Genomic DNA, 25,922 nt, shown 5'->3' on the forward strand with positions numbered 1-25,922 from the left:
AAAGCCTTCCAACTTTCTTCCATTTTTATAGTTTGTATCAACTTTTTAAAAAAGTCAGTTTGGGGGAGGACTGTTTTATAACAGACACGATGCACATCACTTATATAATAAACATATGTCATTTATAAATAAATAAGTGTGCATGCTCTGGGGTGCCTCATCGCAAAGCTTTGAGACAACGGGTAGACGGGAGTTACGCCATGGCTGAAACTGGGCCTGGGCTGTGCTCATAGCCTGAGTCAGGCCTTGGCAGGCTTTCAGCCCCATGTGGGCCGGCAAAACACGCTGCATGGGCACGAGTTTTATTCCTCACAGGCACAGCGGCAGGTGTTCCAGAGAGAAAGTGAGCGACTGGGACACGCTTGAGCCCTTGTGAATGCCAGCCACACGAAGTGTCAGGGCACCTGGCTGAGCACTTCGGGAGAGAAAGGAGGGAGTGTGCAGGGAAAGCCAGGAAAAGACCTGCACTGGATCAATGACAATCATAGCAAAATTTGCTGTCAGGTAGTCAACACCTACTACTAGCCAGCTTCTATGCTAAGTATTACAAATTATTACATTTAATCTTTGTGAGGTAGGTACGGTTATTATCCCCTATTTTATAAAGGAGGAAAGTGAGGCTCAGAGAGGCAGAGGATACACAAAGACTGAGTTTTAGAGGTATCAATTCATAAATGCAGTGAGATTCCAATGAAACACCAGCGGATCTATTTTAAGTTTGAACACGCTAGAACTGTACACTAATGATAACGTTTGCCTATTTTTGGTGAACACTTCCTCTGTGTCGAGAACCTTCTACCGGCACATCCTTTAACCTCCAAGAGACCCTGCAGGAGATGACGGGCCTGCCCTTCCTCCTCGCTGCGGGGAATCCAGTGCCCTGGAGCTGGGCCGACACGTTGGGGCCCCGCTGAGCCAAAGCACTGAGGCCCCCCGCCCGCAGGGGGAGCCCTTTCTCAGCTCCGCGTAATTGTTCCCGTGTGCAAAGGAGGCCTAATTCTTGTCAGATCTTCAGATTCGTAGCAGAGGCAGAAATCTCGACTTATACTTAAAATCTCCTGATCTTACACCCTGACAACGAATTTTTAGAAATTTTAAAACACAGCATGGACCCAACACATCACATCCACGGGTGAGCTCGCTTGGGCCCAGGAGGCCTCTGCCCTAGATGCTGACTTGTATTTTTACCTTCTGGTACTATTTCCTCCCAGGGCTCCATGATGCTTTATCTGCTGTGCCAGGCGGGGACGTGCGCGCCGCTATTGTCCCATCTTACAGAGTCTCAAGGGAGGCAAGCACGTTCCCAAGGCCACTCGGTGGCTCGGAAGCAGGGCTGCGCTTCCTCTGAGTTCTCCGAAGGGGGCCGGCCAGGGGCGGCTTTCAGGCTGTCACTCTGAGCTGGCCGCGGCCGTGCAGGGAGGAAACGGGAGTCAGGGGAGGGGCGGGGGAGGAGACTGGGGTCTACCCAGTGCTCCTGAGCTCTGGGCAGGAGAGCCGTCCGGACTCGAGCTCCCACGGCAGGGCCTCTCTCCTCTGCTCAGGCCGTGAGGTGGCTTTCTCGGGGCCCAGGATGCAGAGGTGGGGACTGTGGGCCGCGGCCGTCCTGACCCTCCTCTCCGCACAGGCCTTTCCGCAAACGGACATCAATATCAGCCCAGGTGAGCACGGGGCCAGGGCCGGGAGGAGAGAAGGACACCCCGCAAATGCTTGAGCTGTCAGTGAGGCCTCGCTGCCTGGGCTGCAGGCCTGCCTGACCCAAGGAATGCTGGGGGGCCAAGCTGAGCCTCCTGACAGCCCCTCCAGCTGCTCTCCCTCCAGCTCATGCGCACTGTGCTAGGGCCAGACGCAAAGAGACCTGGTGATAAATCCCAGCTTTGCATCTTAAAAGCTGTATGACCTGGCACAAGTTTCTTAACCTCTCTGAGCCTCAGTTTCCTTCAGAAAACGGTGGTCACAGTGACACCCTCTGGGGCTACCGTGCAAGGGAGATGAGATCATCTGGGGAAAGTGCCTGGTACCACAGGAAGATCTGAAGATGGTATTTTTGTTAGGGGTTTGGCATCTGGGCTCCGCGGTCCCACCTTGGCTGTGACAGCTGTTCCCAGGGAGCTGGGCACGCAGGAGGACATAGTTGTCCCTCTAGTGACCTCCCTGGTGGCCTGGCCCAGTGACACCCAGCTCTGCGGATATTCAGTGTCCCCAGGGATTGGGCTCCATCAGCCTCGGGCATGTGGCCTCCCAGTGTCCCACCTGGAGGACGCGGGGCTTCAAATGAGCTCAATTTCTTCACCCTTGCAATAGGGAGGCTAGGGTGCTGACTCTGGGGTAGGAAGAATCCTGAGTCCTTCAGTCCCGTCCAGGTGGAAGATCTTGCCTGTCACCTCTACCAGGAGGGTTCTTTCCAAACATGGTTTAAAAGCTATAATAATAATAATACCAATAACAACAAGTGGTACTTCTGTAGCCCTCACTATATGCCAGGCACTGTTTTAAGCACTCTTTACATATGGATTTATTTAATCCTCACAATAACTCTATGGCAGAGATACTGTTTCTATCCCCGTTAAAATAAAACTAACACTGTAATAAAACATCTGTACGATCCCCATAAAGCCATGTTATTGGGCAGTTACAGTGTTGAGGGGAATTTAAATAGTGGGGTGATAAGATTGAAAGATAAAATACCTGATGTCCAGGTAAATTTGAATTTCAGATAAACAAATCATTTTTTACTGTAAGTGTCTCGAATATTTCATGGGACATACCTTATGCTAAAAATTATTTCTTGTTTATCTGAAATTCAAATTTAACTGGGAATTCTTTTTTTTTTTTTAATCTGGTAACCCTAGTGATGGGAGATAAAGGGTGGTCAGTTCATTTGGGCAAGCATCAGGGGCTCTGGTCTGCCATAAACTCTCTGAGTGTCTGTATTAGTCAGCTCGGGCTGCCATAACAAAATACCGTAGACTGGGTGGCTTCAACAACAGGAAGAGTTCTGGAGGCTACAAGTCCAAGATCAAGATGCCACCTGATCCGTTACCTGGTGAGAGCCCTCTTCCCGGCTTGCAAGTAGCCACATGGTGGAGAGAGAGAGTGCTCTTGTCTCTCTTCCTCTTCTTACAAGGGCACTAATCCCATCATGGGGGCCCCATGACTCCATCTAACCCTAATCACCTCCCAAAGACCCCATGAAAACACCATCACATTGGGTGTTGGGGCTTCAACGCGGGAATCTGGGGGGCACACAAACATTTAGTCCATAACAGTGTCTTTGCCTGCTTGCTCTTGTGCCTCAATATCCTCATCCATGCAATGGGTGAGCAGGAGAGAAGTTGGACAAAATATCCTTGAAAGATACTTGTGTGTTCCAAGATCTTGCCTTTCTGCCCAGCACAAGAGGAGAGTCCTGAGGCTGAGTTTGAGGGTGGGAGCGACGGGGAGTCCTCTCTCGCGCTAGCTTGTGACCATGGGGCCTTTCTCTGAGCTTCAGGTTCCCTCCTGTGGAAAGTGAGGATGATAATGGTGTCCATCAAACATTTCGGGGAATCTTCAATGAGATCATGCAAGTGAAACACTTAACACGTAGAAAGCACTTGAAAAATGGCTTATTACCTTACTACTTCTGCCACTGTGGTTGTTGATGTTATGATAGAATTGACCAGGAGACACAGTTTTCTGCTGTGACAAAATGCCTTCAAAAAGGAACTTCCGGACATCTAGCCCCATGCCTCAGTCCCCTCTACAGATGTGGAGACTGAGATCCCTTCCAACCCAGCAACTTTGGAGACCTCAGAGTTGGAGTTGGAAGGAAGGGTCCCGGAAATCCACTTGGCCCAATCCTTCCACAATACAGCTGTGGAAACTGAGGCCTACAGAGGCCCAATAATCTGGCCAAGGTCATCATCCATCCAGTCCAGCAGAAAGCCCAGTTCAAGCCTGAGTGGATAAATCTGCTAGAGGAAAGTGATTTCAATGCAGAAGAGAACGTGTGAGTTAAGTGTGTGTACGTGTGTCAAGTGGGTGTGTGTGTGCGTGTGAGTGTGCGTGTTGATGTGTGCCTAGGGAAGCCTTATCTGGGGTCTTGGTGAGCCGTTGGCAGACCATGAAGGTGGGCGCACAACCACAGCCCTCCTTAGTGACAGTGGGCCTGGTTCTTCTTCCTCTCCTGCATCCCGAGCCTTTAGGTACAAAACAGAACAGGGTCATTCCATCCTTCATCCCACTGCTCTGGACCTTTCATGAACATGCAAATATACGCAAATAGTGCAACCCAGCCATACCCTTAGATCTGCTTTGGAAACAAACCTTTAGACACTTCTGAAAGACTGAGAAGGATTTAGCCAGACTAGATCCTTTTCCTAAAACCCTTCTCTGAACCTGGCTTTGATCACTTTGGTTACACGGATTAACAAATATTCAGTGATTAAAAGAGGGCCTGGCACCTGGTAAAACTACATAAATATTTGCTGTTATGATTCGTCAACCATAACCATAAAAAGTTTCCTTTCCGTGGCTCCTGAGCCCAAGAACTTTCCACAGCAAAGGAAATTCTAGCAAAACGTTTTGATGCTCAGGGTCTGCTTCTGCAGGGCTTCAGGGGTGGGAAGGGAGAATCAGTCAAGTTCCATAGCCTCTTCCTCTCCCCTCCAAGAAGCTGGCATTGTGCACTCAGCACCAGGATTATTCCAGGGCCCAGGCTGTTTCTGTTGTGATATCTCATGTTTACTAGAACACCTACTATAAGCCAGGCACAGGCTTCCCTGTGAAGTAGGCACTATCATCATGCCCATTTTACAGATGAGGAAACTGAGGCACAAAGAGGTGAGTTTCTAACTGGAGTCATCTAACTCCAGAGTCTAAGCTCTGAGGCAGGAGCACAGAGGCTTGGGCAACTGGGTGTCCCTACTTCCTAGAGTACACCCTTCCCCACCCACCAGTCTGTATCATAGGGTCAGATCCTAGAGTACCCCCGCCTGGACACTCTGACCCATTCCCTACCCCTCCTCTATGGTCACAGAGCCCTCTGCCTATTTCTAGAATGTCCCTTAGTATATGAGGACTCATTGCCATGTGTGCTATGCATTCCTCCCTCCAGACTGTGAGCAACTTGAGGGCACAGACCTCAAACCAAATAAGCACCCAGGAGACATTGAATTATTACTTAATTATGTTGGTCTTAGTTAGCTCAGGCTGCTATCACAAAATACCATAGACTGGGAGGCTTAAACCCCAGGAATTTATTTCTCACAGTTCTAAAACCTGGGAACTCCGGAATTAAGGTGTTGACCAATTCAGTTCCTGGTGAGAGCTCTTTTCCTGGCTTGCACATGGCCACAGAAAGGAGAGCTCTGGTCTCTCCTCTTCTCCTAATGGCACTAACCCCATCATGGGGGTCCACCCTTATGACATCATATAACCCTAATTTCCTGAAGGCCCCAGCTCCAAATACCATCACACTGGGGGGTAGGGCTTCAACATATGAACTGGAGGGGGACACACAAACATTCAGTCCATAATGCTGTTAAATTGGGTGTTTAATATATTTGTCTTGCCAAATGAGAAAACCAAGACCAGAAAAAGATGTTTTCTGGAGGCACTGTAGTGCTTAGGAATTTTCAAGTCCATCAGACCTTAATCTCATCCTGACGCTGCCACTTGCTAGCTGTGGGAGTGAGTGACTTAACATCTTTGAGCCTCGGTTTCTGCACCTATAAAATGGGGATGATACAGATACACCTCCCAGTTTGGTCTCGATGGTTATATTAACCACGCAATGAATGGCCACTGTTATGAGCAATATAGAAAATCACCCAGTGCTGTCTCCTCTGTATCACGTGACCACAAAAGCAGCCTGGAAGGAGGGAAAGCAAAGCTGAGGCATGAGAGGCCTGGGACCAGCAGTTCTGCACCCCAGAGCCAGGGCTCACAGGGAAGGGCCCACTGAAGGTGGGATGTGTGGACCAGGGAGACAGCAGGCAATGAAGGTGACTGAGACCTCCCAGTGGCCACCTTCCCAGACACTGGGAGACACTTCCGACCCCCTGGGACATCTGGGGCCCAGTAGTGACGGGGGGGTGGGGAGGCCGCCAATGTGGCCCCCAGAGCCTCCCACTCCACTCCCAGCTGGCTCTCAAGGCTGATCTGGGCAGGAGGAGGCAGTGTAGTGTGTTTGTGGGCAGCTGGACTGGGGCCAGGAGAGCGAGCAGCCAGATCGTGTGGGAAGGTGACAATTTATTCTTTTAAAAAGAGAGAGATTAAAAAAACAAGTCCTGAACTCCGGTGGCATGTCCTCTTTCCTTAACAAGCTCAGAGCTTCCAAAGGCTTTGACTCCCACCCCAGCTGGGAGACCTTGGGGGCCTTTGGTGCTGCTAATTGAAGTGAAATACCATGTAGTTTGGCCTCTTGGTTTCCAGAGCAACAAGCTTCTTTGTGCATCCCTCCCCCCCCTCCCCCGCTTCCACCCCTCCCCTCCGTCACCTCCAGCCTCAACCCTCCCTCAAATTCCCAGCCAGGCTGAACCTTTTGCAATTCTCCAAATGCTCCCTTCTCTCTCATGCCTCTGGGCCTTTGCACGTGCTGTGCCCTCCACTTGGAACCCTCTTCCTCTGACTCTTCCTCATCCTTCAGTTCTCAGTGGGGGGTCTCACATCACCCCCTCCAGGAAGCCTCCTGGATCTCCAAATCCGGGTTATGTGCCACTTTTGGGTGCTTCTGTGGCAACACCTTTATTTTCCCCATCCGGAAGGGGACTCACTCTGGTGTCCTGTCTTAGTCACCAGTGGACACCCTGAAGGCAGGGTTGGGGTGGCCACCAGTTCAACTAGGGAGAAAAAAGGGGCAAACAAATGACCAGTTTCCAAAATAATTTGAGCGCTGCTCCCTCAAGTTTTTGCCTGCATGACAGAAATCCATATTAATTGCATATTAATGACATTTTATTTCTGTGCTTATTTTTCTTAATGTCAGCCTCCAGAGAGTGTAAGATCCATGAGGGCAGAGGTCACCTCTGTGTAGTGTGCCACAGTAGCTCCAGCACATAGCCAACTACCTGAGACCAAGTAGGTGCTCAAATAAGACTTGTTGAATGAATAAGGGGATGAATGAAGAACCAGACCATCAAGATTGAGACAAAAGGAAATGGGCTTAAATGCAGCAGGAATCTCTAAGTTAGGTCTGGAGGCACACAGCCTGGCTTCCAAACCCAGCTCTGCCACTTAGTAGCTGTGTGACCTCAGGCAAGTTACTCAACCTTTCTGTGCTTTGGTTTCTTCATCTATAAAGGGGGATGATCATGGTACCTACCTTGTAGGATGTATGAAGACCAAATGAACTGATATGTACAAAGCACCTGACACAACGCCTGGCTCAGACGGAAGTTCAGTAGGGCTGGCCCTGGTTGTAATGTCACCATCACTACCTGAGTGTCAAGCTATAAAGCTATAGAGATCTCTTCACCAGAGAGACACAAATTAGCAAAGGCTACTCTGGGTTCCAGGTTGATGAAAGTCCTTTAAGGGACTTCCCTGGTGGTCCAGCAATTAAGATTCCACGCTCCCAATGCAGGGGGGTTCGGGTTCGATCTCTGGTTAGGGAACCTAGATCCTGTGTGCGGCAACTAAGAGCCTGCATGCTGCAACTAAGACCTAGCACAGACAAATAAATAAATAAATATTTTTTAAAAAAAAAAAGAAAGAAAAAAGAAAAAAGTCCTAAGTCTAATCCTTGTTTCTAAAATCCCAGAGGTAAAGGAGGTAGGGGGTTGCCAGGCAGGGTGGAGTTCATTAACATCCCAGTGCAAGCCAGTGGCTCCTTTTTGCCTCCCAGATCCTCCCAATTAAAAGCCTTTGCCTGCCCAGGTGGAAAGGGGAGTAATTGAGCAGTGACCTGTCACAGCCCCATTTTCTGGTATGTTTCACCCCAGGCATCCATAACCACCACTTGCTCAGTGGAGAAAATCAAAGGGACCAGGGGTGGGGAGAAGGGCGGGAAGGTGGGGGCTGAGATTCTCCATTGCTAACGAGCTCCCTGGTGATGCTGGTATTGCTCCAAACAGCAGTCATTGTGCTAAGTAATCTGGAAAACCAGGGTCAGTCAACTGCCTTCAGTGCTGAGTTAGAAAAGTCCAGGCACGCCATCCTAGAGTCAAGATACACCAGGTTGGAGGCATCAGGGCACATGGGCGGTGCCCACACCCTTCTCACCACTGTCCCCCAAAAGGGGCAGTTGACCCCAAGAAGCAGCATTTGATTTCCTAGCATGCACTTAGTCATTCAAAACTAGTTATTGCACACCGACTATGTGCCAGGCACTGGGGAGAGAGATGATCACGGCAGACCTTGTGCAGGGGGAGGCCAGACTGAACAAGAATTCACGGGGATGTGTGAAAGGAGGGATGAGGGGCTCTAGGAGCTCTTAGAGAGGCTCCTACCTCGTCTTCCCTAAAGAAGCCACCACGTGGCTGAGACTCAAAGAAGAAACTCGAATTGGCCGAAGACAGGCCAAGGGAAGTATCTGCAAAGATCTGGACACCCTTTGAGAAATGGCAAGAGCTGAAGCAAATCTGGAGCATGTTGTGAGCGACAGGGGATAAGCTGCAGGGGCAGGTGGGAACCCTGTTCCCGAGGGTGATGGGCACTCCTGGAGGGCTTCGGTGAGATGAGATCAGGGTGTTGGAAGGATCCCTCTGGATTTGGAAGGTGAGATAAGGCAGGAAGAACAGCCAATTGAGGAGGTCTCTGTGAGAGACGACAGGGGGAGGAAGAATGTGGAAGGGAAAGAGACAGAGACAGAAGTCGGGGAGGGAGAGGGAGGGAGGGAGGAAGAAAGGAAGGAAGGGAGGAGGGAAGAAAAGGAAGAAAGAAAGGAATTGGAAAGGTGCTGGGAGATGGAATAAACAAGACTTAAAAATTGATTCGATGTGCATAGAGGGAAAGAGAGGAGGTAAAGATGATTTGGGGCAAATATCCAACAATGCTAGACAATTCTGGTCAGTTCCAGCCAATTCTTGTCAGTTTTGTCTAATCAAAACTGTGTGTGTATGGGACTTCCCGGGTGGTCCAGTGGTTGAGACTCCACGCTTCCACTGCAGGGACACGGGTTCGATCCCTGGTCTGGAATTAAGATCCCGTATGCCGTGTGTGTGTGTGTGTGTGTGTGTGTGTGTGTGTGTCTGTGTGTCTGTGTGTGTCTGTGTGTGTGTGTACACTGTGCATTTTTCTGGGGAAAGAAAGGAGCAGTAGCTTTAATCAAGACAGCTATACTATAATATTTGATATCAAATAAATCACAAAGGTAGAGCAAATGTAATGGGGTATCCTAGGTTGGATCTTGGGAACAGAAAAAGAAAAAACTGGTGAAATCTGAATAAAGCCTGTAGTTTACTGAAGAGTATGTACCCATATTAATTTCTTAGTTATGACAAATGTACTGTGGGAAGTTTACATCAGGGGAAACTGGATGAAGGTTATTCAGGGACTCTGTATGGTATTTTTGCAACTTTTCTGTAAATCTAAATTTATTCGAAAATAAAAAGTTTATTTTTTTTTTTAAGTGAAGGAAAAGAAAAAGAGATAGAGGACAACGAGGGTGGAAACTTCCAGATCAGACCTTATGGTAAATTAGAGAACAGAAAACGTCTCCACTATAGACATCCAGAAATACAGATAAACTTTACAAACATCCTTTGAAAATTAAGCTGGGCTTCCAAGAAAGTGGGGAGGGCGACCAGGGGCGGGAAACAAAGTTAGAGATGGAAACCAAAGCAGTGGGCACATGCGCGGCAGAGCACTGGGTGCGGTGTCAGCCTCCCTAATACAGAAGCTCGGGCTTCACATCCACACCGGGGAGGGAGTGATGAGACTCAGACCCTCTCACAGAGAGGAGACCCGTGAAGAGTCCCACCTTACAGGAAAGGATGCGCCGAGTGGGGAGGGGGCAGTCCTCCCTCTGTCAGAGAGATGATGAAGAAGTTTGTCAGCTTCATCCCAAACTCAGGGAGGAAATGCAAGACTTCCCCTCTGCAGCATCCTTTGGTGAAGTCTGTACCATTAAATTTAAACACAGGGTTCTAGCAATGCCCCGGGGCTTTTAAGCCATGGGTTTATAACAGTTATATATTTTAACTCCAAAATTAGAAAAATAACACAAACTCTACTTCTAATCAGTTGTGTGGCTTAATTTTTGTTAAAGAAACTACAGATAGGCTGAGAAATGTGGACGTTTGCTGTGATGTTTTGTGGTGCTGCCCTGTGGGGTTATTTTACATTTTGGAGTTCTGCCTTCCATCTAGGGCGAGGAGTCTATTGACATTTGGAGTTAGAAAACCCTTTGCTGTGGGGCTGTCCTGGTCATTGTAGGACGTTTAGCAGCATTTCTGGCTTCTACCCGTTGGATGCTAATAGCACCACCACTTCTATTTTTGACAACCAAGAATGTCTCTAGGCATTGTTTAATGTCCCCTGAGAATCAAAATCACCCCTGGTTGAGAACCAGTGCTCCAGGGTGATCGACTTAGGGGGGCCTGGGATGTGGCATTTTCAGATTTAGAACTGGGACAGTCCTGGGCAAACTGGGGTGGTTGCATCCCCTACTTCCATCTCTAATATGAATAGTTAGGGCGCAAAATAATTATAGGATGGGTGAGAGTGGGGAAAGTGGTTTAGCACCAGCAAGTATCATACTCTTGGGCTAACTATTCCAGCCAACACCTGACAGACGTGGCCACGTTCTCACCAATGAGTGTCCTGGGTTACAAGTGATGGGTGGAAAGCAGATGGAAATGATTTGCTGCTTCTCATCCATGCAAAGGGGCAACTGCTCCAAAAGCAGACCCCTGGGAATGATTCAGCCGAATCTCTTTGTGTGGAAGGAATGGGCAAAAGTCCCCACAGGGAGCTCAGCAATGCCCAGCATCACAAGGGGTCCTTCAGCCCTCTCAGCATCGAGGCGATATCCTCCTAGACCAATGCTCTCAACTGAGAAAGGAGGAGACCGAAGTCCGGGGAGGGGCAGGGAACAGGGAAGGGCCGAGGTCCTGAGCCCCCTAACTCCATAAGCAAGAGTTCTCTCGCTTTGCCATGTAAGGGAGGGTTAAGAGAGCCAATTCTGAACCAGCTGGCTCCAGTTTGGATACTGGCACACACTGAAAGACGGTTGGCCGGGACTGGTGGGGAGAGGTGGGACAAAGCAGGACTGACCAGCGCAGCTGCCTAGGATGGGGGAAGGGCTGGTTCTGATCAAACAGGAAAGCCCAATGGCTCTCATCAGGGACAGGTAGCCCAGATGGAAGCTGCCTGCTTAGCATAGCTCTATTTTTTTTTTAAAGCTTTACTTATTTATTTAAAGTAAATTCTATCTATTTATTTATTTGGCTGCCTCAGGTCTTAGTTGCGGTACGCGGGATCTTCATTGCGGCACGCGGGATCTTTCGTTGTGGCACGCGGGCTTAGTTGCCCCGTGGCATGTGGGATCTTAGTTCCCCAACCAGGGATCAAACCCTCATCCCCTGCATTGGAAGGCGGATTCTCAACCACTGGACCACCAGGGAAGTCCCAGCATAGCTCTAGTGACTAAAGCAACTGTCCCGTTCCTACCCCAGAAAAATTCATATTGATGCGTGTGTGTGCACATACATGCATACAAACTTTTGATTTTGCATTTAATTTCGAGGGATTCACTGGACCCCTGAAGCCCATTAACCTCAGTGATGAAACCCTGAGCTAATCGTTAATAATCATACTATCATGGAGCATGCGTACATGCCAAGTGCTCGGTGACTTTATTTGACCCAGTTAGTTGGCCTAGCAACCTGATGAAGTAGGGGCTAACACATGATTAACCATGCTCAGCCCTATTGGTTTCCCATGATGAAGTATCATGTGCATTTTAAAATCAAAGACTTTGGTGTCAGGAGGCCTGGGTTCAAATCCCTACTCTGCCTACTACCAGCAGGATGATCTTGGGCAAGTCACTTAACCTGTCTAAGTCTCAGTTTCCCTCTACGTGCTTGACACATCATAAGTGCTCAGTAAAGGTGGTCCACTACTTCCTTATTCATGAGCCCAGCCAGCTATTACAGTGGCTTTGAAGGCAAAATTTCACACCCTTGGGCATCACAAAAGGGACCCCAAAGATCTTCTAGTCGGACAGCTGAGAAGGGAAGGAATGTACCAGCATCATATGGCATGTCAGGCGCAGAGCTGGAGCTGGGACCCGGGCTTCTGGATCCCAGTCTAACAAGTTCACCACTGCCCGGTGCCTGCTCTCACAGATGAGCCACCCAGCTGAGTTCCAGGCAGGTTCTCAGCATGCCTTTCTCCCCCAGTCAGTCATCTTCAATCGTGGTTTCCAAAAAAAGTATATGCTAAGAGGTCTCCAGAGGGGCTGAGACTTTGGAGAACTTTAGTGTCTCAAACATGGGGTTTTTGTTTGTCCCTTTTCAGAATTAAGAACACATCCTGAACCCCAGTAGTTCCACGGGCTAAAGATATAAGTAGTCTTGACTACAGTAGGGAAATATACACCTTGGCCAGACAGCCCAGAAGTGCAGATTGAAATAAGATGCCATTTTTTTGCTTATAAAATTTGCAAAGATTGCCATTAAAGTGGTAACACTCAGCGCAGGCAAGGGCGCTGTGCGATGGGCACTCTCAGACATCACCGTGGGAGTATAAATTGCTTTCAGGAGGTAATTTAGCAAATTGTATCAAAGCCTTAAAAATCTATCCCCAGAAAATCATCAGAAATGCTGCAAAAGCTTTATGCGCAAGGCTTTTCATCTCAGGATTATTTCTAATTGTTTTTTAAAAAGAGAAAACAATCTAATTATCCCAAAATTGGGGAATGATTAAATAACCTCTAGGGGGACCACTAGGGAATATTAAAGAGCTATTTGAAACAATGTTTACAAAAATTTATAATGACATGAGGGGAAATGCTTATACTCTTAATTTTTAGAAATCAGAATACTGACAGGGGTGTATGGTCAATAAAATCACAATTGCATTTTTAAAAAAATCTTTGCATTCAACATGACAAGAAGAAAAACACTCTAATGTAGTAACATTTTCCAAGGATTCTATAATGAGCACATATTACTTTTATTATTTTGTAAACTTTAGGTATGCGTTAATCATAAGGCGACACTTTTTACTTTCATTCTTAAAAAGATGTCATAAGCTATAGCATCAACGTTTGCACGGCCAAGCTTCTTCCCAACCCGTATTCTCTCTGCCCCCAGCCATGCCAGAGCTGCCCCGGGCTTCCCTGTGCCCACTGTTCTGGATGGAGTTCAAAGGCCACTGCTATAGATTTTTCCCTCTCAATAAGACCTGGGCTGAGGCTGACTTCTACTGCTCTGAGTTCTCCATCGGCAGGAAGTCCGCCAAACTGGCCTCCATCCACAGGTGAGTGGACTCCTCTGTCCTCTGTAGCCCAACCAAACACCCGCTCTGGAAAGGGGTGTGGGGAATGGTGTGTCCCACTGGTGTTCCTCTTTGGTAATTGCAGCTTTTATTCAGCCCAATTTCTCACTGAAACTGGCCTTGGCAGTAGAGGACAAAGCATAGCAAGGGTAGCAAACAGCAGGCTGGAAGGTCCATTTTTATAAGTGCCGATCTTGTGCTGTGCCCTGTTCTGTATCACAGGGGGTTTGACCCTATGATATAACTCACATAATATGTATGTAAAGAACATAACATAGGACATAATAACTGATATTTATTTGCTAAGAGTTTGTAAGCATCAAGTTCCCTCAAACCATATTAGGTAAGTATCCTCATTTCACAGATACGGAGCCTGAGGCTCAAAGAAGGTAACTCGCTATAAAGTGGTGGAGCTGGGATTTGAACCTGAGCAGTTGGGTTCCATAGCCCAGCCACCAAGGCCTCCTTCAGTGTTCCTCCATGCCTCCTAAGCCCCAACCATGCTCACCATCTCGAAGTTCTCCAAAGTGGTCCAGCCCATTTACGCCTGCATACTTTGCACATTCTGTTCCCTCCACTGGGAATTCCCATCCCTATCTTCTCCTCCAGGGAGACACTTCCTTAACCTTCCAGACTCAGTTCTGCCATCTTTCCACCGAAGTCGCCCCTGACTCAATGGCACCTGACTGCACTCACCACCCACCTCTCAGGAGCACTTTCTTCATCACTTTAGTGACTTCTTTTCACATCTGTCTTCCTTGCTGATTCGTGGGTTCTTTGAAGCCAGCGGTGATGTGTTCCATTGCCACTAAACTACAAATTTACAATCTTACCTCATTTTTCAAGAATCTCAGAGACTTGAAGTTACAATGATGGTTGGTTCTTTATGCTTTCCAGTCACAGAGTTTTGTTAAGAGTGGGGGAGGGGTCCTCAATCTTAGTTTCCAAAGAAGTCTTGAATCCTTGCATCAACTCATCCAGCAGATTTATTGAGCACCTACTGCATCCTTGGTGGTGCTGAAGAATATAGTGAGGTAGTCAGGGTCTGACCAGGAAAACAGGAAGCACTACAAACATTTAACACAGAGAGAATTTCGTACATACACAAGTGATGGACTCTGAGAACTTAAAGAAGCAGTAGTGTATCTAGAGATTAACACTAGCAGGAAGCCAACTCCACCCCTAACTGGAGGGCGGGCCAGTCCTATGGGAGCTAGAGCCACAGAAGGCAGGCAGCCCCTGCCAGCACCTCCCCAGGCAGAGAGGGAAAGATACACCCTGGCTTCTCTCTCCCTCCCATCCTTCCCATCAGTGCCTCCCGTCACATGGAGGGCAGCTGACATGGAAGCCTGGGAAAGGCGATCTTCGGGGGTCAAATCCCCTGTGATACAGAGCACAGCACGTGACTGGCATTTATAGAGATGGATAAAATAAGTTCTCAAAAATAACCAACCTATAGAGGAAAATGAAATATATGTAATAAACAGTAAATTTAAAAGTGATTCCAAATGAAGATTTCCCTTTGGCCAGTCCGCAGGAAGGACGGCTCAGCCTGCCTCATGGTGCTTGTAATCTATCCCTTGGTTTAATAGGCATTAGAAAGGATTCCAGGCAAATTCAGGGGTTTTCCAACAGCCCCTGACCCAGATCCTGTTCCTTTCTTCCTAAACTTACCTCCTTCATCTCTTCTCAAGTTCTGACATCCCTCTTTTTCTGTCTTATACTAACGTTTCCCAAATGTTATACCAGCATTTCCTCTCTTATACAGGTAGTTTTCCACTTTGGTATATAATATAATACTTTCCCAAAAACATGTAGAAAAGTTGAATTTGCACAACGCATTCATCTGTTATAAGTTCAGTTCCCATAAAGCCAGATAATATTATAAAATCTCTAATTACATCTTGTCTTTGAGACACAATCCAATTTTCTAATTCTGGCATTTTTTCATGCTTTGTAATTTTGTTCTTTTCCTTCATAATTAAGCACGCTATCAACTTATGTTCATCGAGCAACTGATTAAAGCGTAAGGTTTTCATACTTTCAGCTTACCTAATAATTTCCATCTTTGCTTCAAGTGACGGTTGAATTGAATTAAGTTTATTTGATCTCTGCTTACTACTTGCAGTAGCACCTTGGGCCTTTCTATGTCCCAGTTATTTTGAACAGATATGGGGAAAATGCAATAAACTATTGAAATAGTTTCCTGAGCAGGTGCCGCTGAACAAAGATGGCACTAGTGCTAAAATGGCTGGGCAGCCACTCCCCCAGATGACCGCTCACCATGCATGTTCAGCAGTTGCTGTAGGACACCCCAAATTGCACATGAGAGGGGCACTTGGGGATGCCAGTGCCTCACTGGGTAGGACCAATGGCAAAGACCCATTGGACTGGAGAGCACTTTGTCCCCAGAAATCTACCACTCTGATATTAGACAGAACACACTGTCTTGGAACATCGGCACTGAGTAGAGCCTGGTGATGGTGTGAGATAAGATGTCAAATAGAAAAAAGGCGTCGTGTGGGTCCGTGTTGGTCTCTCTCTTTGGGGAGACCAGCCCATCAGAAATAGAAAACTAAACCAACCAGCCTGCCCTGGGGAGCATGGAAACTTTGTGCTACAGGTGGGCAAGAATTGGATAGAGGGTGCTCATGGAAGGTTTCCTGGAAGAACTAGTCCTGGATCAAGATCTTGAAGGCTTGGGAAGCTTAGGGAATGGGGGCAGCAGATGTTCTAAAGGAAGAAACCTGTGCAATGTTATGTGCATTGATTGAGGGCATTAGAGTCAGTCAGCCCTAAGCTAGTCCCCACTCCACCACTTCCCACCTGGGCGACCTCGCCCAAGTCCCATAAACTCTCTGAGCCAGAGTCCTCAGCTGGGAAATAGAAGTAGTTACACTGACTTTAAGGTTGAGGGGCTTTAGAGGAGATAAAAATGGATCTGAAGTTCTTACACAAGTGCTTGGGTAACTCAATGCTCCGTGGTGGGAGCTGTTATTATTTTTATTAATTATAATTACGAGTGTCTCAAGAGGTCAGTGCTTACTTAGCGTGCGCACGTCAGATCATCTTTCGGAGGGCAAGTAAGCCTTGATTCACCCGCCCTGTTTCCTTTCCATTGCCTCTAATAATATCTGTCTTCGTCCGTTTAGGCTGCTATAACAAAAATATCACAGACTGGGCAGCTGATAAACAATAGGAATCCATTTCTCACCGTTCTAGAGGCTGGAGTCCAAGATCAGGGCTCCGTCACCGTCAGGTTCTGGTGAGGGCTCACTCCCTGGCTTACAGATGGTCATCTTCGTGCTGAGTCCTCACATGGCAGAAGCGGCAAGGGATCTCTCTGGGGCCTCTTTTATAAGGGCGTTAGTCCCATTCACAGGGCTCCACTTTCATGAACTAATCACCCCCAAGGGCCCCACCTCCTAACACCATCACATTAGGGGTTAGGATTTCAACATATGAATTGTGGGGGCAGGGGACTGACATTCAGTTCATAACAATATGTGTTTAGCAATGCCCAGCATGTGACTGCCTAGAGCACTGCGTTGAGAGGGATTCTGAGAGCCAGAATTCTGGGTGCTTCTGGGATGGATTAAGAATGTCTTCCACAAACACAAAATTAAGGAGAGTAGCTCTGTGTGCTTTGACTTGCCACCAGCGTCTCAAGCAAAAGGAAATCTATTGGTGGGTGTTCTAGACAAGGTGGCAGCCTGTAGAGAGCGGTCATTTAGAACAGTGTCTCCAACCTTTTTGGCACCAGGGACCAGTTTCATGGAAGATGATTTTTCCGCGGACCAGGGCGGGGGTTGCAGGGGTGATGGTTCGGGCGGTAATGCGGGCGATGGGAAGCGGCAGATGAAGCTTTGCTCGCTGGCCCGCCGCTCACCTCCTGCTGTGCAGCCCGGTTCCTAACAGGCAGCGGACTGCTACTGGTCCACGGCCCGGGGGTTGGAGACCCCAGATTTAGAAGACGCCAATGGGAGCAGATATACACCGTTGTAACGTAAAGGGTACCTCAACATAGTCCTGTGTTTTGTTTTGTTTTGTTTTGTTTTGTTTTGCGGTACGCGGGCCTCTCACTGTTGTGGCCTCTCCCGTTGCGGAGCACAGGCTCCGGACGCGCAGGCTCAGCAGCCATGGCTCACGGGCCCAGCCGCTCCGCAGTATGTGGGATCTTCCCGGACCAGGGCACGAACCCGTGTCCCCTGCATCGGCAGGCGGACTCTCAACCACTGCGCCACCAGGGAAGCCCCATAGTCCTGTTTTGAAGTGAGTTATTGGTTAGGTGTTTGTTAGGTCTGGGGCTAATTATTATTACTACGTAATGACTTCTTCAACACACCAATGTTCACCTTTTAGTGTCATGTGGAAGCCAAAAATGTGGAATCCCTTGTCCAGTGGGATCTGTCCCTCTGGGTCTGTGAGCTGCTTGAGTGAACTGTGCCTGTTAGTTGTCCGTTTTCTGTCACATCCCTTGCCCACCCTTCTCATCTCTGCAAATGACACTCCCCAGGTTCATGGATATTGGGGCACTAGGTGAGTGGTTACCTTGGCCCCCCCTCCAGGGCCTCCAATGCAGCAGCTCCAAGTATCATGTCCACACACAGCTACAACCCCAGGAAGGGAGGCAGTGGTGGAAACTGGGACCTTTTCCACACACCACTCTCCATTTATAGGGGAGGAGAATGTTTCCAAGACGTCCTCTACCAATTCCCCCATACATCTAACTGGCTGAACTTGGTCCGATGGCCAATGTTAGCTGCAAAGGAGGCTGAGAAAGTGAAATCTGGCCTTCCTAAATTTGGTTGTAGGCAACGGGCAAAAGGATTAGGAATGACTGTGAGGCAGGTAACCTGTAGCATCTGCTGCTGTGCCTGCTTGATGTGAGGATGAAATGAGTTCATGTATATAAAACATCCGGCATAGTACCTGGCATGAAATCAGTGCTCAAGAAACATTTTAATGACCTGAAGAAAAAAATCGCTGTGTTCCTATCTATCTATCTATCTATCCATTCATCCATCCCTATTTCTCTGTTGTTTTTGGCAGCAGACTGCCTCCAGGGTCCTCCATCAATTTCTTTTGTTGGGTGAATTACTTTATAAGCTCTTTAAAATAGGAGGTGAGAATCCCCCAAGAAGACACCAATGCCTTCTGCTATGGTTTGAATGTTTGTGTGCCCCCCAAGATTCATATGTTGAAATCCTAATGCCCAATGTGATGGTATTAGGAGATGGGGCCTTGGGGAAATGCTTAAGTTCTGAGGGTGAAGCCCTGATGAATAAGGTTAGTGCCCTTATAAAAGAGGCCCCACAGAGCTCCCCTGCCCCCTTCTGCGATATGGGGGCATAGCAAGAAGTCTGCACCCAGAAGGGGCCCTCACCTGACCATGCTGGCACCCTGATTTTTCACTTCCCAGCCTCCAGAACTGTGAGAAATAAATTCCTGTAGTTCATAAGCTACCCAGTATGTGGTATTTTGTTGTAGCAGCCTGAATGGCCTAAGATACCTGCTGAAGAGGGTGGACTGATAATTGCAGGATTTGGTTTTGCTGAGTCGTCTATGCAGGTTCAGGCCTCGAGCTGAATTTTCCAGCAAAACAAAAGATTTTGAAGATGTTCTGTGAGAAAGGATTAGGAGAGAGGAAGCTATGTAAGGACTGGCGCCGTAAGGAGGGCTTTTGAGAAAGACCAAAAACATCCAGTGGAGATTTTCGTTATTTGATGTGTACAATGCAAAGTCAGCTCCTTTCTTTGTGTCTTCAATGTAATCCACCTTGTTTGCTAGTGTTTTTACATTTCTAGGATGAGTAACAGTGTGTGCTGAGTCCTGCTTTGGACCAAATCCAGAGATGCCCCTGAGAGGACAGCCCACATGCGTGCCTTAGTTTAAAAAGGAAAAAGAGAAAGCAGGACCGCATCACATCCTCTATTTACTTTGGTCTGGGAGGGCTAACAAAGACTTCTGTCCATTTTCAACTCAATCCTATGGCAAGAGGCGATGAGTAACAGGCTACCGGGTTTCTTACCTTCGCAGCTGGGAGGAGAATGTCTTTGTGTATGACCTCGTGAACAGCTGTGTTCCTGGGATCCCAGCTGACATCTGGACAGGGCTTCACGATCACAGGCAGGTGAGGAAGTGCTGACCGTCAAGCCCTTTTGGAAGTTCCAGCCAAGATTCCATTTTGATTTAACCAGCCTTTCACATGGAACCTGTGTGCCAAGTCACTGCTATGTGCCCAGCACACAGAAAGATCAGACACGAGGATGCCCCAGTTAGAATATGATAATTGTTGTGAAAGAGGGTATTATGGGAACATACTGGATGGCCAGGGACGGCCTCTGTTTAGGTTTGGGTTCTCCAAAAAGCAGACACAAAAACATGATTGGATGGGTAAGAGGCTTTTGAGGGAAAACATTGGCGAAGGAAAAAAGACGGGAGGGTTGAAGAGGCAGGGAAGACCTTCAGGCCATGATGTGGGTCTGAGCCCTGTGAAAGAACAGGGGGAGGGAACGGCTGAGTGGGGAGAGCCTTAGATCGCAGCTCACCCTAGAAAGTCTTAGCTAAGCCAGTGGGGTGTCCCCAGGCAAAGGATGCCCATTCCAGGAGTCCCACCTTGGGCAGGAGGAAGCCAGCACTAATACCCCTGACATGCTAAGTCACTAACTGGGAGCAGCATGGAGGAAGCACAGTCTCACTGTGAATACAGTGCTGGGTCCAAGGGGCTTTCAGTCAGCCATGCTCCCTCAGCTGGTCCTCCTGAAGGAGCTCTGAGCAGTGCACGTCTACAGCTGCCACAGCCTCCCTGGGTCAGAGATATTTAAGCTAACTTCTAGTGGATAAATAGGAACCAGCCAGAGGAAGAGCATTCCAGGTAGAGGGCGCAGCATGGGCAAAGGTCCTGAGGTGGGAGAGATCACGGCACACTCAAGGACATTAAAGACTAGTGTGCCTGGGATGCAGAGTGGCGCAGGGGTGAGTGGAATAACGGTGGAGAATAAGGCCAAAGAGGCTGGCTTGGGCCAGATCTCATACCTGGCAATATCACGGCACACTCCACCTGGAGATTTGGTCTCCACACTTTCCATGGACAAGTTGTATCCTGAGCGTCTCTCCTGCATGTATGCCTCCAGCCCTGCCTCAGATAGGGTTCCAGTTCCAGCTCCTGTTCTGCCACGTACTGGATGGTAGGTGACTGGGACTTTTTTTTTTTTTGCGTCTCTGAGCTTCAGTTTCCTCAGCTGTAAAATGGGATGACAATAATAGTGCCTGGTTGTAAAAAGTAAATGGGCCAAGGTATGTAAAGGGCTTAGCCTGTGCTCAGCACACTGTGAGAGCTCATTAAGGGTGGTTGAAGTTGCTGTCAAAGTAGCAGAAGTGGGACTTCCCTGGTGGTCCATTGGCTAAGACTCCGCGCTCCCAATGCAGGGGGCCTGGGTTTCGATCCCTGGTCAGGGAACTAGATCCCGCATGTATGCTGCAACTAAAAGCCTGCATGCCACAGCTAAAAGATTCTGCATGCCACAACTAAAGATCCTGCATGCCGCAATGAAGATCCCGCGTGCCACAACTAAGACCTGGTGCAGCCAAATAAACAAATATTAAAAAAAAAAAAAGTAGCAGAAGTATCAATAGTGGCCAGACTCAGTATAGATATTTTTAAAAATCAATAGAATTCATCTGGCAAAAACTTGTATAGAAGTTGTAACATTAAAAAACCAAAATGTCCCATTATAATAGTAACTTTAAAATTGGCTTATGAGTTCCTTAACTTAGAGTTAAGGAACTTGTATAACAAGACCTAAGAATAATAATAACAAATGAAACTGTAAAAGGACTTGTTTTTTTTGTTTGTTTTCTTTTTTGCGGTACGCGGGCCTCTCACTGCTGTGGCCTCCCCCGCCGCGGAGCACAGGCTCCAGACGCGCAGGCTCAACGGCCATGGCCCACGGGCCCAGCCGCTCCGCGGCATGTGGGGTCTTCCCGGACCAGGGCACGAACCCGCGTCCCCTGCATCGGCAGGCGGACTCTCAACCACTGCGCCACCAGGGAAGCCCAGGACTTCTTTTTATAGTTTTCAAGCCTAGGCACCGCATGCCAGGCACTAGCTAAGTCTCTTAATGCTTTTAATTCATTCACTTCTCTCAATAATTCTCTGAGGGAAATATTAGCTCTATTTTATAGTTGTGGAAACTGAGGCTCAGAGAAGTTAAGTAACTTGTCCAGATTGCAGAGCTAGGAAGTAGACGGAGCTGGAATCCCAGGCTCTAGTCTCTCCCAGAAGGAGCATGCAGTGTCCATTACATGACATGGCCTCCAAAATCATCAGTGCTTTGGGAGACACTTCTCTAAAAACTTGAATAAATGGAGAAATGACTTTTGTTCCAGGACATTGCAAAGAAGTAGTTCTTTCCATAGTTAATTTGCACATTTATTGCAACACCTGTCAAATTCCCAGCAAGACTTTTCTTGTAATTGGACAGACTAGTTCCACAGCAGGCAAGAAAAATACACACTATTTGGACAGAAAGAAAAGAGATGAAGGGTGACTCGCACCCACTGGTAAACAACATTTTCTTTTTAATATGGTAGTTAGGGTCTTGAGTGCTGGAGTCAGATAGACCCGGGTTTGAATCCTAGCACTAATGCTTTATTAACTGTGTGAATTTGGGTAGACTAATCTGAGCCTCAGTTTTCTCGTCTGTAAAATGGAGATGACAACGCCTGCTTTGCAGGATGGTGAGGATAAAATGAGTAAAGCACACCTGGCATGGTACATAAGAAGCCCTCAACAAACGGCGGCTTGTAATGTTACCAGCCGGAGCCAGAACCACACTCCAGGTTGGCTGCTCAGTGCTCAAAAGACAATGTTCGAGAGACAGGGTTGGTAGAACAAGAAAGATGCTTTATTCCAGAAGCCGGCAACCTGGGGAGATGACGGACTCGCATCCCCCAAACCATCTCCCGGTTGCTGGTTAGGAGACAAAGGTTTTAAAGGGGAGTTTCAGGGGTGCACAGGCAGGGGGCTACAAGCAGAACAGCACAGCCAGCTCCGACAGTCACCTCGAAACTGGTCATGCGGTGGTTGGATCAGCATCATCTTGATGGTTTTAAGCATAATCTTCAACTCCAGGGTCAGTTTGTTCTCACTTCCTTGAGGCCAGTTCTTGGCACTGAGCTAGCCATAGATTCAGTGCTGCTCAAGACGGAGCAGCTTATGTCATGGCTACAGTCTGGTCATCAGGCAGTTAGCTTTTTCCCTCTGGCGGCAGTCATAATAGTCATAATAGTCAGGAAGGAACTAAAGATTCTGTGACTCTAGTGTCCTAATCATTAGCTGTTTGAGCCTGCTTTTTTTGTGACTCAGGGAAGGTCTGGGAGACTATAGCTTTTCTGCAAACAAGAGGCAGGGGACATGGAGGGGCTTTTGTACCTGGGAGGGCCCTGGAGGGTCCTGCTCAGTTTCAGTAATGGTGGTTAATAATAGTATATCAGATAAAAGTGAGGGCTTCTGCACTGTTAGATATGGAGGTATTAGAATGTTACCCCAAGCTGGAGCTGGCTCAAATGCCTGACCTTTCTCTCCTTGGCTTGCTTCCTTTCCTCTGGGTGCAACCCCCCAGGAAGGGCAGTTTGAATGGACAGATGGCTCATCTTATGACTATAGCTACTGGGATGGGAGCCAGCCGGACGATGGCATCCACGCGGACCCAGAAGAGGAGGATTGCGTGCAAATATGGTACCGACCCACCAGCGGTGGGTGCCCTCGAGACCAGGGCTCTTGCAGGGGTGCTGGGGAGGTGCCAGGGGTAGCCAGGAAACTGTGAATTATTCAACACCTTGGAGAGTGACCAGAGGTCACTGGGGGGTGGGGGTGGGGTGTTTGGGGCGTGGCAGTTCCCTATGGTGGATGCATTTTTTGTTTGTTTTTTTTTCTTGTTTTTCTCTCTCTTTTTTAGCTTTTTTTTTTACATCTTTATTAGAGTATAATTGTTTTACAATGGTGTGTTAGTTTCTGCTTTATAACAAAGTGAATCAGTTATACATATACATATGTTCCCATATCTCTTCCCTCTTGCGTCTCCCTCCCTCCCACCCTCCCTATCCCACCCCTCCAGGCGGTCTCAAAGCACCAAGCTGATCTCCCTGTGCTATGCGGCTGCTTCCCACTAGCTATCTACCTTACGTTTGGTAGTGTATATATGTCCATGCCTCTCTCTCGCTTTGTCACAGTTTACCCTTCCCCCTCCCCATAGCCTCAAGTCCATTCTCTAGTAAGTGTGTGTCTTTATTCCTGTCTTACCCCTAGGTTCTTCATGACATTTTTTTTCTTAAATTCCATGTATATGTGTTAGCATACGGTATTTGTCTTTCTCTTTCTGACTTACTTCACTCTGTATGACAGACTCTAGGTCTATCCACCTCATTACAAATAGCTCAATTTCGTTTCTTTTTATGGCTGAGTAATATTCCATTGTATATATGTGCCACATCTTCTTTATCCATTCATCCGATGATGGACACTTAGGTTGTTTCCATCTCCGGGCTATTGTAAATAGAGCTGCAATGAACATTTTGGTACATGACTCTTTTTGAATTATGGTTTTCTCAGGGTATATGCCCAGTTTAAACAATGTTTAATGGTGCATTGTTGACATGCAAACTGTGATTTGGATGAAAAGACATTAGAGATAGAAGCATGAAAAAAAGAAACTTGTATAGAGACCAAAGGATGGTGCTTTTATGTCATCTCACCAATGCACCAGAGGTGGCTCGTGCTCCTGCACATTAGAACGAAGGGATGCCTGGAGGAGCGCCTAGGTGTAGTAGTGAAAAGAGCACCCAGATGGGTACAAGTACTGGCCCTGTTGCTTTCTAGTTCTGTGCCCTTGCAGGCAATTACTTATTCTCTCTGAGATTCCCTTTTCTCTTCTGTAAAATGGGTTTAATAATCGTTGCTACCCACAGGGCTGTTCTGAGCATTGAAGGAGATATAGTTGACACAGCACAGTGGTAAGAGCATGGACTCTGGAGCTGAATGTCCTTGTCTGAACCCCAGCTCAACCACTTATGAACTGTGTAGCCCAAAGTAAGTGCCTTAACCTCTTGGTGCCTCAGATTCTTCATCTGCAAAATGGGGCTAATGACACAACTCACAGGGTTGATGTGAAGGAAAAAGAAGATAAGAGACATAAAGTGACTGCAATGGTTTGCATGTGGTATCAGCAATCACCACCATCATCGTGAACAACAACGTCACTGCTCACACCAACCTTAAGAAGTAAAAACTATTAATATTTCCATTTTGCAGATGAAGAAATCAAGACTCAGAGAAGTTAAGTGATGTATTCAAGTTTGTCCAGCAAGCAGATATGGAGCTGGGTTTCAAACCTATATCTACTCCAGATGCAAGTGCTGAACTGCTGCCATTCCTACTTTGCTCCTTTTTCTTTTTCTGATTACGGGAGGGAGGCATGGAACAGCGACTTGCTATCCTGGGAGCCAGAGCTGGGCCAAGCCTCTGGGTGAGGCTTGTCCTGTTCCTCCACAGTGACAAGTCAACACTAGCCTTATGAGAGAGTAAGGCTGGACAGCAGCCTCATTAAGCATCTGCAAGAAAGGAATGCCAGTGGAGACACCAGGCCTACGGGAGAGGACTTTTACTCTGGTGGGATGGCGGGGTGACTTTTACTGTGATGGATGGACCTTCACACAGAGTCTCTGCTTTTTCCCGTCACAGCTCTGAGGTCATGGAATGATAACACCTGCAGCCGAAAGTTCCCCTTTGTCTGCAAGATCGCAGCTCTGACCATTCACTGATCCAGTCTCGCCCTCTCGGAGCAAGCCCAACTCCAGCATCGACTTGTAGATGTACCTAATGTAAAGTCGGCACTCAATAAATGTAAAACACACAGAGGAGACAAATCTCCCAGACAGATTTTATACAAGCAAATCTTAAGATACAGAGTGATCACTTGGTGACGAGTGACGGGAAAACCAACTCAGCTGGCTTTATAAATAAAGGATGGTGGATTTATTGGTCCAAGTAATAACAGTCCAGGGCTTGTTCTAGATGGAGTTGAATCTCACTGGCCTGGCTCAGGGCACATGCCCATTCTTGAAGCAATCTCTTTGGCATGTGCTGGTCGGCTAGACCCTGCTTAGATGCACATGGCTGGGCAGGAGTGGTGGGGTCAACATCACCTGAACCACATGGGCCCAAGGAGGAAGGTGGTTCCCCAAGGAAAAGGAAAATACCACCAAACTCATACATTGCCGGTGGGAATGTCAAATGGTAAAGCCATTCTGGAAACCAGTTTGGTACTTGCTCAAAAAGTGAAACACAGAAATACCATATGGTCCCAGCAATTCCAATTCTGGGTATACACCCAAGAGAACTGAAAACAGGTATTCAGATATGAATGGTCATAGTAGCATTACTCACAATGGCCCCCAAAGTGGAAACATCTTTGGGGGCACCACCCAGATGACCCCAT

The 25,922-nt window shown here is 47.7% G+C and overlaps 1 protein-coding gene across 1 annotated transcript; it reads left to right on the forward strand.

The window, feature by feature from the left end:
* Positions 1-1,570: 1,570 nt before the first annotated feature.
* CLEC19A (C-type lectin domain containing 19A) lies at positions 1,571-25,336 on the forward strand (the record flags this gene model as incomplete). The annotated part of the gene is made up of 5 exons (XM_082671433.1): positions 1,571-1,658; positions 13,239-13,404; positions 19,462-19,555; positions 23,049-23,181; positions 25,166-25,336. The coding sequence occupies 5 exons, from the start codon at positions 1,571-1,573 to the stop codon at positions 25,243-25,245; spliced, it is 561 nt and encodes a 186-aa protein (XP_082527559.1). The 3' UTR covers positions 25,246-25,336.
* Between the last annotated feature and the right edge of the window lie 586 nt (positions 25,337-25,922).

This window comes from Grampus griseus, assembly GCF_964374135.1.
Source record: "Grampus griseus genome assembly, chromosome: 14".
Taxonomy (NCBI): Eukaryota; Metazoa; Chordata; class Mammalia; order Artiodactyla; family Delphinidae; genus Grampus; species Grampus griseus.